At 43.2% G+C, this 17637-nt stretch overlaps 1 protein-coding gene across 18 annotated transcripts in view; it reads right to left on the reverse strand.

Annotated features, from left to right (window-relative positions):
- Nucleotides 1-2671: 2671 nt before the first annotated feature.
- The window catches only part of PEAK1 (pseudopodium enriched atypical kinase 1), a 306616-nt gene continuing 291650 nt past the window's right edge, over nucleotides 2672-17637 (reverse strand). For 17 of the 18 annotated variants that reach the window (XM_015453143.4, XM_065548242.2, XM_005560183.5 and 14 more), the window contains one exon: nucleotides 2672-9854. In XM_015453143.4, coding sequence (XP_015308629.3) covers nucleotides 8691-9854 — 1164 coding nt within the window. In that variant the 3' untranslated portion in view covers nucleotides 2672-8690. The remainder of the gene's footprint in view (nucleotides 9855-17637) is intronic. The other variant, XR_012415230.1, reaches the window with a different exon arrangement.

A 17637-nucleotide genomic window follows, 5' to 3' on the forward strand; every position in this document is an offset into this window, starting at 1 on the left:
ATCAAGATTCTCTGTGGCTTAGGTTGAAAGACAACACCCTGCAGGCATGGAGCTGCCACAGGCCCCATCCCAATGTCGGTGGCCCATTGCCTCTGGACAACCCAGAGTCAGACAGGATGGTGTCACTGAGGACCACTAATGGAATCTTCAGGAATGAATCCCATGCTGGGTGACGTAATGGGGAAGGGGAATAGGATAATTTACCTCCAGGCTCTCCAGTTACACCAAAGGACAAAGTAATCCCACTGAAGAATAGAAACTCAGTGTTTTTTTCTGGCCTTGTTCCACCTCACGTAGAGTCTGGCTTGGGTAATCCTGAACTGGTCCCACCATCCACTGGCCTGTATCCTTTCAGGGCTCCAGGTGTTCCTGGACCAAACTGGGAGTCAGGCTTCTTATTCTTGCAGCCCAATAACGAGATGCAGATGAACTGGGAGAGAAGGGATTTTTATTTCTGTAACCAGTTACAAGGAGAAGGCCTGGAAGTTATCGCCAGGTCAACTCAAAATTACCATTTCCCAGATCTTATATACCTTCTAAGCTATATGTCTACGTGTAAGTGTTCATTAATCTAAAGACATAAGTGACTTTTTATTTATTTATTTTTGAGACGGAGTCTCGCTCGGTCGCCCAGGTTGGAGTGCAGTGGCGTGATCTCGGCTCACTGCAAACTCCGCCTCCTGGGTTCATGCCATTCTCCTGCCCCAGCCTCCTGAGTAGCTGGGACTACAGGTGCCTGCCAACACGCCCAGTTAATTTTTTGTATTTTTAGTAGAGACGGCGTTCCACCGTGTTAGCCAGGATGGTCTCCGTCTCTGACCTCGTGATTCCCCCGCCTTGGCCTCCCAAAGTGCTGGGATTACAGGTGTGAGCCACCACACCCAGCCAACTTCTTTTCGTGTATAACTAAGGTCTGAGTCTTTTTTTTTTTTTTTTTTTTTTTTTTTTGAGACGGAGTCTCGCTTTGTCGCCCAGGCTGGAGTGCAGTGGCCGGATCTCAGCTCACTGCAAGCTCCGCCTCCCAGATTCACGCCATTCTCCTGCCTCGGCCTCCCACGTAGCTGGGACTACAGGCGCCCGCCACCTCGCCCGCCTAGTTTTTTGTATTTTTAGTAGAGACGGCGTTTCACCATGTTAGCCAGGATGGTCTCGATCTCCTGACCTTGTGATCCGCCCGTCTCGGCCTCCCAAAGTGCTGGGATTACAGGCTTGAGCCACCGCGCCCGGCCAGGTCTGAGTTTTGAAGACCTTCCTCTGGAGCCTCGGTAAGTTTACTTAATCTAAATGGGTCCAAGTGCTGGGGTGATTACCCTTATCTTGTCTCCTGCTAAATCACGGAGGTGTGGGGAGTTCCTTCAGACCCCCAATAAACTTGTTTAATCCTAAACAGGTCCTGTTAAGAATTCCTTTGTTATTTTGTCATGCTTCAAGGCCCAGGAAAGGTCTAGGCAAAACTCCCAGTGGGGCTTTTGTTACATTTCAGCCTTTGTATAAGGGCACTGGCCCCTTTAGCTTTTAATATTTAATGTAATCACTCAGTCAGTAGTAAAGCAATTGTTATGGAGTCCTGCGTTAGTGAGATCTGGCCTGGCACACAAGGTGACCACTCAGGCCAGCAGAGTTTCACACAGCAGCCTGGTCCTGGGGCGTTCTGTTTATGTGACCTCCCAACCCCAACTGCCTACTTTTTTCTTTGCTTCCTTTCCCCCAGAAGCCAGTGTGTTGAGCTGACAACTAGAAGGGAAGTTCCCTAGGCTCTTCTCCAGCAAGCAGGCTACACAGCTGCAGCAGGCAGGGCCTGTGTCCCTGGGGATTGTCTAGTCAGTCTTGCCGTTGACCCTTCCTCCTGGGCCCAGGCAACACACAGGGAGCTTCTGGGTCCACACCAACATGGGTTCTGTTATGTTGCTCCTCAGCAACATAAACCTCAAGTCTGGCAGCCACTCTTCTGGGATATGCCTTAAAAACAGCATCTGCAAATTCCAGAGTGCTTGCTAGTGGAAAAGACAGTGTCCACTGTAAAGGGTTTGGTGCTCTAAAATCTGCTCTAAATTTAGAATCTACATGTTTGCCTTTTCATCTATTCTCCTCTAATAATGCGGCAGTTGTTGCTACCACTGCTGACTCTTCCTGCTTAAGCCAGGCAGCCTCCTCTGTGCTGCTGAAGTGTCCACACATTAGCTTGTCTGCCTTTGTGAGGCCCCTGTGTATCACTGTGTGTCAAAGGCATGTGAATCTTGCAGATGATGCCCTGCCCCCGCTCACATTACCTGAACAGCTCTGATTTCCACGGAGAGGGTCAGCCAGAGCCATCTAACCAAGCCTCTCAACATGCAGTACAAACCCAGGAAACCTGCAGGTGACTGCTCACCAGGGGGCGATCTCACACAGCAAACCTGCAGCCTCCTGAGGTCTGGGAAAAGCAGAATGCCTTTGCTTTCTCTTTGGGGCCTGATTTCCTCAGATTAGACAAGGAATAAAGAGAAATATAATCCACGTCAGCAAGGGATGAGGACCCAGAGTGCAGAAGGCACAGTGGCTGAAAGCCATCATTTCCTGCATTATGGACAGGGCACCTACCCTGGGGGGACAAGACATAACCATGTCTGCAACCAAACCCTCCTCAGCATGTCAGTGTGGAAGAGTCGCCGAAAGGACAAGCATTTGTCTGTTTTTTAGTGTGTATTAAAATGAATTTATTTACACAGTAACATGATGCCACAGAGTACACAGCAAAGTACCACAGCAAACCAAAGGGTGGCGCCACTGGTGGCAGAGGGGACCTTTCAATGATAGATTTATACAACTTTACAATATGTAAGTAGAGGGGTGAAGCTCTGGAAAGAGCAAAAACAAGATTTTCAAATATAGAGTGTGGGCAGGGCCAGAGAGAATTAAAGAGAGATTGGAATGAGGACTGTCATGATTCAAATCACTAAGTAGGATGAAATCTTGCTTCTGTATTTGCCTCATGCCAAAATGCCCTGCATATCCTCGACAGAAAATCCCAACCCAGTGTGTTCACACATCACACTCTTTAGCTCTAACTGGTAAAGGAAGGGATAACCAAGTAGTATTTGGAGCAAGTTCCTGAAGCGGTGTGGTTTAACCTTTCAAAAACGAACCCTATGTCTGGTTCAACATTCAAGTTATCACGAGTGCGGACACACACATACTATCCACACACTAACAGGCAAAGTGGGTTTTCTGTACTACAACAATATTCGTAGCAAAATATATGACTCTGTACTTCTGCTAGGTTAAAAAATTTCTGACCTCTTTTGATTCCCTGAAACTTTCTTGATTAAAAAAACAAACAAAACAAAACCAACCAAACCATGGGGGTGGATGGGACACATCAAGATAAAAAGCTGGAATAAACCTGGAGACTTTCTGGAGTGGGAAACATGTAATGGGATGTTGGGAATGCAGGCCCTCGCAGCCCACCTAGGTGGGGAAAGCTTCTAGCAATGGGTGATGCAAAAATCTATTCTAATTTTAAACAGTTGCAGGGAAGGGGTGTTTAACAGCTGTATAGCACCTTGTACATTCTGGGCACTTATAGATATTAAATGATGGTGATGATGAATGGTAAACAACTCTGTAGGAAGGTTTATAAAAACAATTACAATTTGTTAAGAAGTTTCCCAAGAGTTCTTTAAACAAACCTATTAACTACCATATCCCTTAAAAAAAATCCTCCGTTCTCAGTATTATATTGATATGATGTTCTCAAGCTGAGGTTTGGATAATAGCCACAGTCATGTCAAGGGGAGATGGAAGAATTCCTTCTCCTGAAATACTGAGGAACTTCGTATCTGCCAGGGCTTTCATTATCATCATCATCATCATCTTCTTCTAATACACAAAATGGACTTTTTAAAAAGGTGCTTTTCTGAGGATGGATTTATCAGCTAAATGCCTTGACATGGAATGTATGTGAACTCCCCTCCCACGCCATCTGTCACAGCTCACGCTCATCATCTTAGAAGCATCGGATAAAAAGGCTTGATTTCTTTGGTATAATCTCTCCCAGGATCTTGCACTACAACTCTTCTGGCCTCCCTTACGGCAGCGTTTTTGGTCCATGGAATCCCCACTTTTGGCACTGTTGTAAGCACGGACAGCTGGACTTCAGTGCGCACTTCGGCAGGAGCAGCACTTGGATTTGTCTCGGCACAGCGCTTTGGGCCTTTGAGAATATGAGCTTCAATGAGGTAAAACTAATAACCTGGTTTTGTGGGCAGCCATCCTGTTCACTCATTAGCCTGGAGCAGAATTTTCAATCCCTATTAACTAGTGACGGGAAAGAAAAACATGCCAGGGTTGGCCCAGGAAGTCCAGTTTTTCTTACCCCTCTCCAAGAATGTTCATACTATATTTACACATCTAGAATCATTTGAAATATAGTGTAGTATCCTAAATCCATCTCTATTTCTGGGACTAGCCTGTACTTTTTCAGATCACTGCTGGTAAAATCTAGGAGAAAATCCTAATTACAGCGAAATCTAGTGAAAACCCTAATTCCAGCAAAACCAAATGTCAGGTTACTTCCCAGAACCAAAGTATTCGTAACTCAAAATTGAGAAGCTTAGTAGGACCCAAAGATCTTTCCTGGAAATCTTTTTTTTTTTTTGAGATGAACTCTCACTCTTGTCTCCCAGGCTGGAGTGTGATGGCGCAATCTCGGCTCACTGCAACCTCCACCTCCTGGGTTCAAGCGATTCTCTTGCCTCAGCCTCCCGAGTAGCTGAGATTACAGGCACGAGCCATCACGCCCAGCTAATTTTTGCATTTTTAGTAGAGACGGGGTTTCACCATGTTGGCCAGGCTGGTCTTGATCTCCTGACCTCAGGTGATCCGCCCACCTCGGCCTCCTAAAGTGCTGGATTACAGGCGTGAGCCATTGCGCCTGGCCTGGGAACTTTACACTACTAGAAACTTTTAAGATATAATTTTCGGTAGTTTTACTCCCAGAAATATCATGAGTATTTCTAGAGCTTTAGCTCTCTTGGCTTAGACTTTCCCACGTTTACAAACTTATTCTGAGTTTGGAAGCAAAATTGACCCCCCCCTTAATCTGACAATGGGAGGCTATTCCAACTGTTAAAATCCTAACCAATATGTTTTACTTCTAGCTCCTCAACAGCAGCAGGGTAGATAGGATGAGTGCTTGTGCCCTCACCCCAACCCATACCTCACCCAGTTCATCTTCTGAGGGCAAATCTTGAAACTCATTGCCATATTCCTGGCTTCCAGTTCTAGCTCAGCCTAGGGGTTGGTGATTCTTATGTTGTCGTTCCACAGGTTACAGTTACTCTTTTTCTCATCCTGCTGTTATTCTTCACGAATTGGCTTCTAGGCATCCCAGTAGCGTACATATACCAAAAGGGCTCACCTCAGCCAGCACAGGAGGCTTCTTGAAGTTCTAGTCCTCTTTGTGAAACATCCACTGAATCGCTTCCAAGACTAGGTTACCACTCTAACAAGGCACTCTGCTATACATTCAGTCTTGCTCTTGGCTACTTTAGCCACTGTTGTGTTTCTCTAGCACCCAAGTGTCACAGAGATTGTTCATGCTCATGTGGCTTAAGGAAAAGTTCCAACAGGAGCTTAATTGTTCAAACTCTCAATATAAATGGAAAACTCTATAGTATAGACTTCAATAGAAAACAATTTCCAATCAATATTGAAGGCAATAACTTCGTGTTACTTGAGAAAACGTAAAGTGCTATACTAGTCACAATTCAAACATATATATATGTATATATATAAAATGTGTGTGTGTATATGTGTCTACAGAGGGTAGGAATTCTTTCCAGTTGATGAACAAATTCAAAGTTCCTACCACAATTAAAACGAAAAATATTTGTGATGTTAAACTGACTGAATTTCATTTTTTTGGAAAAATATTCTGAAGACCAACTCATGTAGTACTTTTTGCCTAGAAATATAGTTTCTTTCTCTATTCTGCTCTAACCTGTAACACCCCCTTCCCTCTCTACCTCACATTCTTTGGCCATCACCCAGAGAAAAATTAATCTAGCCACCTGTCTCTGGGAAGCCTGAGGCTTTTCTCTGGCTAGTTTGTATTCATCTTTTGCCCTTAACAAATCTGAACATAAAAACAGTACTAAAAACATCTGATGTGAAGAGGTGCTTGGTTTACCAGTGCTGTAAGATAATGGTAGTGGAGGTGTCCATGCTTATTATACCATAGAGTTAAAGTAAAGACTGGATCCAAATCATAACAGAAAAAGAGCAAGAAAGAAAGAACAAAAAAGATATGTAGAGACATAACAAATAGAGGGACCAGGGAACATTCTGCATTAAATATGTAACCTTATTAAACAGTCAACATTCAAATTTACATGGGCAAGGCACCACGAACGTGACATTGAGAAGGTATATCTCAATATGCAAGCCATTGCAAGGTGGGAGGTGGGGGAGGTTAAGGGAATATGCTGGCTGACATGGTCAGTGGTCTGTGTGCTGCCACTTCAGTGCATAATCAGGCAAGGAGTTATGTGCACATGGTCTATGCTAAGATGAACCAAACACCAACCTTCAAGGCAAGGAGCGGCTGTGCCAGAGGATACCAAGAGCGGACTGCTGGCCTGCAGCAGCATGCCCACTCCATGGCCATTCCTAGGAGCAGAGCCCTGCACTCTGGCTAGAGGAGGCAAGACTCTTTGTGGGCTAACCAGCCTTCCTCCCTGTGAATCCTATATTGCTGGCCAGGTGATAAGGACATTCTCCATATAGAGCCTCACATATTCCAATCACTTAAAAAAATAATAAGAGCACAATAAAATACATTATTCTCCTTTCCTGATCCTCTTTCATATACATGAATCACATGAAAGGCTGTTAAAAATGTTAAAAGTTTAGAAATTTCCAAGGCCACTAATGTGCTATGTAAGTAATACTGCACAATCAGTCTTGGCTTTAAGGAAACTCTGCACTGGTAGATGAGGGGCCTCAGGGCTCACTCACTCACTAGGCACAGAGAACATGTCTGTCAACCCTGCCACAGGTTGCTTCTCTAGAGGCGTGGCCTCTACTTCCAGCATGCGTGTGCACGCACACATGGGCACACAAGTGTACACACACATTGTTCGAGTGACTCTTGGGATTTCAAGGTCAAAGTAAACACATACTCACAGTTTTGAATAAAACAAGCACAGGTACACATGTGTATACACACACACACACACACACACACACACACATACACACACACCCCAGTGGAAGGAACGCTCATCTCTTAGCGCAAATATGTGCCAAGGGAAGAAGGGGGAAGGTTTCTGTAGACTCGCTTCAGGTGAAGTTGCAACATAAACACTGTAATATACAGCTAAAAAAATACATACAAAAATTGCACATATATCCATAGGAGGGGAGCACAGGCTGCACACATGGTGAACAGCTCTCAATCACCCACCTCAGCAATCAGAATTCTCGTGAGCTGTCCTCCAGAGCCATTTTAGAGAGAGTCAGAAGGAACAATGAGCCACTTACACTGGGAGGCAGTCTCTCTAAAAGAGGTCAACATTCTGAGGAGGTCAGCAGTCTCATCAGTGGCCTTCTTCCCCTCCCCTGCCTACGGCCATCCCAACAGCCCACCTCACTGTGCCCTGTAAGATCTTAGAGCTCCACCGACAGCTATTTCATTCAGGGCAATTGTTTACAGCATTTGCTAAACTAGTTAACACTGGCTACTGATAGAAGGGAGCTGGCCAATTACTGCTCAGGGGAAAACTGCAAATGCTGACAGTTCTGACAGTAATCAAAGGGTACTTTAAACTCTGTTCCCTGATGGCCCCTAGAGAATTGCACATGCAAGAAAATCATCTCCTCATGCCCTGCCAGCTATTTATAAGCTCTGAACTGCACTCCACCCTGCTGAGGCATTGGTGACACCACCTTGGGTCAGCTCTGTAATGGGCCACAAGTGGCTGATAAATCCAAACATCACTGGCAAGTGGGGACAGAGTAGAGAATCAGGCAGTGGCAGCAGAGGGGAGACTATTAGGGCTGTCCTCCATGCAGTGCACATACTTACAGATAATGGCAATGAAAATGGGTTGATGACCCAAGGATGGGATCTCTCCTTTTCTTTCTACTCTCTCCTGGAACAAAGGATATAGTCCCTGGTAACCAAAACTGGGCTGATGCTAAAGATGGCAGTTCTGCCTAGTAAGTCAGTTGTTGACACCTTAAAGGAAGAGTCTGTTGTCAGAGTCTACTGGGTCATGGTAGAGACTGGTTAAGTCTGTCTACTGCTAGTGAGAATAAATACTCGGTGCTAAAAAGATAGGTGATATCCAGAATTATAGAAGAAATGGACACAGCTCACTGGCTCACTGAGTTCATACCAAAGAAGCTGTCCCTTCAAGAATATGGATTTTCATTTTTACCTGCATTTTCTTCTATTAGGATAGAAGGTGTTTCAAAGGAAGGCAACCGCAAGTTTGTGCAGCTGAATTTCTGTAAAGTTAAGACAGACTCAGCTTCTCATTCAATTTGGGGCAGTGGATAACCTTTCTGAATGGACCTACTTGTTCATGGACAGGGATAGAGGTTTGTCTTTCTTCTTTCCTTGAATTTGGAGTGAGCACTAGGAAGGGGAAGTGCATGGGTGACATGAAGAAGGTGAAGATGTGGTAAAAGCAGCATCCAGGTACACATTAACGGTGCTGTAGAATTTTCACAATACAACTGAGGGAGTCTGTAGTGGCAAAAGCCAAATACTGAGCACAAAGCCAGTCCTCAAGGCTGATCCCACCTTCCCTGTCCAGGGACTTCTCAGCAAACTTGATCATGAGCAGTGTTCGCTTGATGTCTAGCCAGTTTTGGAGCAGGGTGTTCCTCTGCACTAGGCTAGGGCAGGCGGTGAAAGTCTGGAAGAGATCTTCGCGGGGGCCCCAGAGCAGACACTGGAGGATGCCTTTGGCGTCTGAAATGAGGATCCGCTCAGAAGGGTTGGGATTCAGGAGGCAGCTGGCCAGCTGCTGCAGACCCCGGGAGTAGGGGGAGCGGAGCGGGATGCGAGGCAGGTCTGCTCGTGTGTATTCCCTCTCCTTCAACTCTGGGTTCTCATCAAAGGGGTTGGGTAGGTGCAGCATCTCATAGATAAGGATGCCTGTCTGGAACTCATCACACTTTTTATACTGGGTAGCTGTTATGATCTCTGGGGCAAGGCGAGACTGGTCCCGGAGGATCTCGGGGTCCACCAGATGGCTCTTCTGTTTGGCCTGAGAGAAGTTGCTCACTATAAGCCTAGTGGGATAAGATGAGGTGGGGCTGGGCTCCGCAGGCCCAAAGCCTTGGGCAGTGCCCCCAGGCTGGTAGTGGACAAGTAGCAGGTTCTCTAGGCGTAGATCGCAGTGAGTGACATGGTAGGGTTTGAGGTGCTCAAGACCAGAGCATAGCTGTAAGAGCAGCAGACACACCTGCCTCTCATACAAATCAGGGCTTTTCCCATGCTGGGCTAGAGAGTCTCGCACAAAATCAGCCACAGTGAGACATGGAACTTCCCTGGTGATGACTACAACATGGCTCCTCTGCTTCTTGCTCATGACTCCCTGGCTGTCTTTCTGGGATGATGCTGCTTCAGAACAGGGCTTTGGGTTTTTCCCATCCGTTTCTCCTTTGGCTTCTTCTTCAGTCTCTTCCATGTCATCCTCTTCCTTTTCAGGGTCATCAGGATCCTCCCAGGGAAGCAGACGGTTAGGGACTTCAGCAAGGAAATGACCACAGTCCTGCTGAATGTTAAAATGGACAGCCAGACTCTGCCGGACAGCCAAGCTGTGATAATACTGTTGAGATTCTTTAGCTTTGCTCTTACAGATCTGAAAGATAATAAAACAATTTAAAACTCACACTCTCATAACCATGTTTATGATGTATCAGGAGGATTAACTAGAAGGTGACTGGTTAGGGACAAACGATCATATAGTAAAGTTGTTAGCAAGGCTTGCCCCATGTTAAGTGACAATAATAATGGTGGTAACCGTTTCTCATGGTTGTCTACACATTCCAGGCTGTGGTGAGCACTTTCTGTGTACCATTTTTAGTCCTCACATTAACCTTTCAAAGTAGATTAAGGATCTAAGAATTTAAAAAAGAAAAAAAGCCCAGGGTTATGTTTGCAAACCTAAGTTTGTGTAATGCCAAAGCCTGCTCTTTCCACTATAACCTTGCACCTCATCAGAACAACAATGAAATAATTTTTCACTTACTTCTGTAGAGGTTTGTAGCCCAGACTGATAGAGCGGGCCAACAGACTCATAATGGAGACCAGAATACCTTATTTCATCACCCATCACCCTTTGTGTCAACATCTCACAGGTTAGGAGAGGGATATAACATTGGCCAGGTAAACTGTGGGTTTTCCTAACTTTTCAGTGAATGTCATTGTGATGGTCACAACACTGGCACTCATGGATCACTGGTAGGGTTGAGAGAGTCACTGGTCTGACCTAGTCAGAACAAAACCATCATTTCAATGGCGGTTGTCTGAGTTTTATGCTTTCTCTTAACAGGCCTCATTTAACACCCGCTATTGAGGCAATAAGACCTTTCCTAAAGAACTTTATTAAGTGGTTATGGATCAAGGAAGAATTTTTTGATCAAAAAAAGTTAGCCAAGAGTTCTATATACTGTGATGATTGTATTTCTACTCTAAGGGGTTATCAAACCAAAAAGTAAAACCACCCCCAAATGGGCTATCCTCATGCTATAGAGAGGCTGACAGTGGAAGACTCAAGTCTCTAATACTAGTTCATGGATCATAATAGTCTGGCCTGGAGTCCGCTCCACAGCCCTGTTAACTGAGGGTCATTCTCTGCTGTCCCTCCTCAGCAGGGGCACACTGCCACATATTACAAATATCAAAGGCTTCCAGCAACATGCACTCTCTGTAGTGTTTACACTGCGTGTTTATTACAATAATACAGAAAAGCAAATTTTAAAAAAGCAATTTTTAGTAATTTTTATTTAAAAAGAAAAATGTATACATTCTTAGGAGGATTCAGATGGGTCCCCAGTTCTGAGAAGCAGCACATTCTGATTTCCATTCAAATACATTAAAAAAACAAAAACAAAAAAAAATCAAAGGCAAGGGAGTCTCAAGGGAAAAAAGCATCTCTCTCTCTCTCTCTCTCTCTCTCTTATTCTCTAGTTTATCATATTTATTACAGTTAAAGAGGTTTGATGTCAGTGACCAGTGCCATGGAAATCAATCAATCAATCAATCAATCTATACCTGAGCACAATTTCCTTCAAGTCTTCTACTCTATCTAATTCAGTTTGAGGATATACAAAGTATTTCTGTTTTAAGCAAACTTCTGGTCTTGAACAGACGTCCCCAGCCTGAGTTCAAGTTCAAACATATATCTTTCAGAAAATATTATCTCTGGAAAGCTCTCGAAGTCTTAGTATATGCAGTATAATATATAATCCTATATGCTCATCAATCATAACATTTGTTATTTTTATAACTGCACTGTTGGCAATATTTCACATTTAAGTGTTACCAGGTATTTAAAAATTCTATACTAGTCATTGTTTAGTTGCACAGGAGTTGGATCCAGCACATGGCACCATGAACCCCATTGCCAGTTAAGTTTGCCGAATATTACATCGTCTTCTGGAATGAAAGTTCAAGGGTCTCAACTCTTCAATCTTTTTTTTTTTTTTTTTGTTGAGACGGAGTCTCGCTCTGTCGCCCAGGCTGGAGTGCAGTGGCCGGATCTCAGCTCACTGCAAGCTCCACCTCCCGGGTTTACGCCATTCTCCTGCCTCAGCCTCCCGTGTAGCTGGGACTACAGGCGCCCGCCACCTCGCCCGGCTAATTTTTTGTATTTTTAGTAGAGACGGGGTTTCACCGTGTTAGCCAGGATGGTCTCGATCTCCTGACCTCATGATCCGCCCGTCTCGGCCTCCCAAAGTGCTAGGATTACAGGCTTGAGCCACCGCGCCCGGCCTCAACTCTTCAATCTTTGAAAATGCTATCAAATACATCCAAATTTAGCTGGATCAGATTGGATGGTTAAACTCTAGCTGTTACATTGTAAAAAAGGACACTCTCCAAGGGCTTGGGAGGCCTGGGATTTAGTTTTGCTACTAGCTGTATAACCTTGGGCATTTCACTAATTTCTCTGGGTCTCAGTCTCCCTATTAAAGGGGACAATATAAAGAACATTGAAATCTACTTCACAGGGCAGTTGTGAGGATTAATTGGGATCAAGCATATACAGTACACCTGTAAACTACAAAGTTGTACAAATGTAACACCGATAATGACTAAAACAGTTAACAACTTGCAAATGTCAAACTAAAGCAATCTTAGAGAATCCTAATTTTTTGAAACAATGAGCAAAACAGAAAAATAGATCTTTATTTTGAGTCCTGACAGCCACCTGCCATAGCAGTGAGGCTCTCTGATCACAGGTTTGATAGAGGACAGGCAAAAAGAAACTGCTAACATTCAGTAACTCCAAGCCAGGGTTAGCCTTGACAAACAAGTTAACACCAGCAGTATGTTAGAAACCAAGAGAGGGCAACCTAAAGCTACAAGAGAGAATTGTTTGGCCAAGTCTAGATTTAACTATGTCAAGTCAGGCTGAAAAACAATTTGTCACCTTGTAGTTTAACATTAGAAGCAGAGAAGGTATTCTAATTGTGACTTGTATTTGAATTGTGATATTCTAATTATATCTAGACATTCACACAGACACATACATTTTTATAAGGTCTTCCAGAGCTTTGTGAGTAGATAAGAGTGTGGATACTACAACAAGAATTTATGTTTAGCTTCACAGATCTACTTGAGATAAAGGATCAAAGTGATTTACGAAGAAGAAATGATAAATTGTTCCACTATTTTGGATGCTCTAAAGGAAAATGGTCTCCCTAGATAGCCAACCTGAGTGGGCAGCACTTTCTTATCTCTTCATTTTATAATACATAGACAGGTTGAAGAATAACGAGTCACTCTAGCTTTAAGAGCAAAGGCAAAAGGGAGAAGACTAGAGTGTAAAAGAGGAGGGAAAAAGAGTGATTTCAGTTGGTTCATAACCCTGAAAACAGTTACAACCCAAACACAGACCAATGGAGATTTCCATAATAGGACTGTCCTTGATGGGTATGTCATCAATCTTTATTATGGAGCCTGCAATGATGTTAATTTAGGTAGGAGTATTATATTATTCTAGGTACCACATTGTGGCCATTTTTCAAATATTAATAACTCCTTTAGTTAAAAAAAAAACAAAAACAACTCAAAATGACCTGACTTCAGATAATAAATTTCTAGTTCAAAAGTTATTTCAGAAAACAAGCCATTTTTTTCAGAACAAATGGATAGGGTTCTTTCTGCCAAATTTTTTCCTTCTGCCCTTACCAGTATTTTCTATATCATGGATTAAAGTAACTTCTTCTTGGCTCTCATTTATCTTTCTTGAAAAGAATTCACATTCCTTCTTTATAAAGAGTAGCTGGCATGAACAGGAGGAATCTCAAGAAAGATTCTACTTGTTCACGCCAGCTACTCTTTAATCTATAAATGATTACTTCAGGACTCCTCCTAGGACCCCCAAAATTTAAAAATAGGAATAAAAATAAACTAGAACTGGAATGGTCCCCCATCTTCATTTAACATTCCCTTTTCTAATAGGAGAAAAATCACCTCATATTTGTCTTGGCTATGTTTGGGAAAATCTACTTAAAATGTGAATTTGGCAGATTCTGTGCTGTCTGTATTTTCTGAAAGGAAAGAAAAATGCTATGAGAGACTGAGCCACAGTGACACTAGAGGGAGCTGCAATACCAACATCCAGGAGTCATTTACTTATAAACTGCAGCAGGAGAACAAAACCAGGCTGCTGAAGGTTGAATCTTCTTATAAAATACACCATAGGGCCTCTTTCTGGATAAGTTTTTGCTTCTGTGATGGTGGCAATACCAAATGCATGCCAAGGGAACTCCTCATGTGAAGAGCACAGGCAGGAAGAGAAGCCCATCCTGGGCACAGTAACCCTCGCCCATTTGCCGGCTCACAGGAAATGCCTGCTTGAGCTATTCTCCAAAGGGGTCAGAGGGACATCAAAAGGGACAGCCAGCCAGCTGGTATACACATATGCACCAACATGAATAACCTACTGTTGCAAAAACCGAGGCTTGAAGGGAAACTGGGTGCTTGTCTGGGTTAATAAAGATCAGTGAGGACAGAGAAGGGAAAGGAAAAATATTAATTCATTATCAATTGAGCATTCAAACAAGTATCTCACGGCTCCTGAGCACTTCCTATCTGTAAGACACAGCACCCTGAAGCATTCTGACCAGATTCCTAAATACAGGGGTGGGGGCCCTCCAACCACTGATAAATCATCTGTTGGAAAACTGGGGGAGAGGGGAAACAACATACTGTCTTCTAGAATCAAAGACAAATTACCCTCTCCTGAGACCTTCTCAGACTCGGGTCAAAGAACCCAACATTTACAATCTTAGCAGGGAAACAGAACTTGAAAATGGTTCCTCATGCACAACCTGAAAAGTTTAATTCTAAACATACATTTTGGTTCAGGGGCTCATTTTCCATGTTGCTCATGACAACTGCCCTGCACATCTTTGAGGCAAATTTGTCATTAAAAAGCATTTATGTTTGTAATAATTTCAACCTAGACAGCTAACTTCTAAAAAGTAGACCATCAGGGGCTTTGACTGTAAAGTCCCATTAAAAACAGCTGGGGAGAAGATAGTGCTGTCTAACACTACCGAACCTTTCAGAATGCCCACGAAGCCTGGGACCTGTGAGGGGACATACCTCTTGATGCAATCTCAACAACAGATACTCTGTTTAAGGCAACTAAGTCAGAGGGCTGGGGGAAAGATGGACCTTTGCAAAACTGGATAATATGACCATGGAATTAATCTGTCATTGAATGGCATGGTGTTACCCATTCTTCTTCACTTGACCCTTTTTCCCAAAGGTTCCTTCAAGTGCTGGTGTTTGGAGGGTCTGCTCTCCATCCTAGTTTTTCATTGGCACACTCTCTTCGGCAAGCTTGCTCATGGCTTCAACCATCTCATATACAGTACTGACTTCCATATCTACATTTGTAATGGACACTTGTCTTTGGGCTTTAGGCTCATCTATACAATGAACTGCTTGATTTCTTCCCATATATATCCTAATCCATAGATTACTTAAACTCAACATAACCAAACCTAAACTCTTCTTCCCACCAAACTCACTGCTCTCCCAGTACTCCCTCTCTTGATGAATGACTTTGTACCTGGATGAGAAATCAAATTCACTTTGGATTTCTCCTGCATCTTCACTCCCTATGGCTAATTAATTACCAACTCTTACTGATTTTTCTTGTAAATAACTTTCAAATTATCCTCTTTTCTCCATCTCTATTGCTGCCTTCATCACTTGCCTGGACAACCACAACTGGTTGTCCAACTGGTCTCCCTGCCTCTAATGTGATCCCCTCAAATACACCTTCCACATGGCTACAGAGCCATTAAAAAACAACAGTTGGTATTTCCCACTTATTTAAATTTCCTAGCAGCTCCACTTTATCCTCATAGGAGAAAGTCCTGGCCTTGCCTCCCTTTCCAGTCCTACTTCCCACCTGTGTTCCATTTGCTCTTACTATATTGAGCTATCTGCAGCCAGCCACCCTCTCTACCCTCCAGGTGTTCTCTCAGTTTGGGGCTCCTTGTCACCCCTCATTTGCCTGAGGGATTCCTACTTCTTTTAAAGCCCTTCTCAGGCATTACTTTTGCCAGAGAGAGTAAGTGCTAAATACCCTAAACCCCCTTTCTGTGTTACTTCTATATCTCGTACATATCTCTATTATTGCAGTTATCACATTTATCTTTAAAAAATTTTTGTTTTTTATAATTTTTTTCAACATTTATTTTAGATTCAGGGGGTACATGTGCAGGTTTGTTACCTGGGTATATCTCATGATGCTGAGGTTTGAGGTACAACTGATCCCATCACCCAGGTACTGAACACAGTACCCAACGGTTTTTCAACCCTTACCCACTTTCCTCCCTCCTCCAACATTTTTTTGTCTATCTTACAAGCGGATAGTTGTATCTTTAGGGCCTAGCACAGAGCAAGGCACGTAGTACATATTCCATATGTCTGTAAAAGATTCTGAGAAAAGGCAACATCTGATCCAGTGCTGCCATAGGGCTTATATACTTGGAACAGGTAGAATGTATGAACAGCTTTTATGAAACAGATACAAGTTGGCAAGGTGATGGGGTGGGGGCAATGGCAGATAAATCTGAATAATAAACACTCATGAATGACTTGACTACACAAACGAGTGAAATCTGATCAGTGAGGGTTGTCTGTTGAGTCCAGGCTGCCCTGGGGGCTCATTGATTTTGTACTGCACAAAACTATACAAAACAACATGGCCCTTTGTCATTCAATTCAATTTTCTCTCCTTTGCCCCAAAGAAAGCAATAATTACAAAATATAAGACTCTTCAAAAATATTCTACATTAGCTCTGATTTTTCCATTACAGGCCCAGTATGCCTTCAGCTTACTTCCAGTTTATCAGCAGGGAATCTCATTCCCATCTCACTCTATGCATTTTACAGTGCCTCAGTGAACCTTAAGAGATGGATGCTACAGAGAATGAACTGTGGAGGGACAAAAATGAGAAACATTAAAGATCACACACATTACACCATCTGTGCCATTTGGTCACATCACACAAAAGTACAACTGCAAATGGGAGAGAGCGCAGAATGAAACCCTGCAACTTCTAAATTGATATCCAGTATTTGGTATAATCTCACTCTAAGAATACAGGCTGATCACTGATTGACCTCAATTCCTTGATCTGCCTAGGAGGAGTATTGCGATACTTGCTGCTACAGAGCTCAGACCCATATACACTCAATGCTGTTACAGCTATATTCAAAATAGATTAAGTGTTTAATACACAAAATGCTGTGTGGGCCCAAAGTACTCAGGACCCCATGTTGTAGGAATCTGCTATGAGAACTGTCAGGCAGGCCAGGTAATTTACAGCCTGAATTGCTGCAAAAATGTTCACATACCCAAGAAAGTGATTTTGGATCCTAGAAGAGAAATTCAAGAAGGCAACTGTGTAAGATTTTACCATTTTATTTGTGAGTTGTACTCATCAAAGCTTTTCACTCTCCCAGTCAGTATGTGTATCCAATGAAAATAACTTGTGTTCCTGAGCCAGTAATTTAGGCTGTCAGAATGATGCCCAGGATGTTCACACTAGGGAAACTGAGGCACAGAGTAGTCCTATAACCAGCTCAGGGCCCACATTAGGAATTCAATTAACTTGAATTCCAACTTGTGATTCTCAACTATATCCTCTCACCTCATTAATTAAAGTCATGCTCCCTTTTCCCACCAGGCAACTCATTTTGATTCCAGGTTTACAGAAACATCCAAAACCTCTCCTTCCTAAATCAGTTCCCAGTTGAGACTCAGGTGCTTCTGTATGCACTGAGCCTGAAATGAAATGGACACCAAACTAGGATGGCCATGAGTATGTGTAGTTGGCTGCTGATCAATCACTTTCTGTAAAGTTTCACTGTTAAAAATATTTACGTTGAAT

Source organism: Macaca fascicularis, chromosome 7 (genome assembly GCF_037993035.2).
Source record: "Macaca fascicularis isolate 582-1 chromosome 7, T2T-MFA8v1.1".
Taxonomy (NCBI): Eukaryota; Metazoa; Chordata; class Mammalia; order Primates; family Cercopithecidae; genus Macaca; species Macaca fascicularis.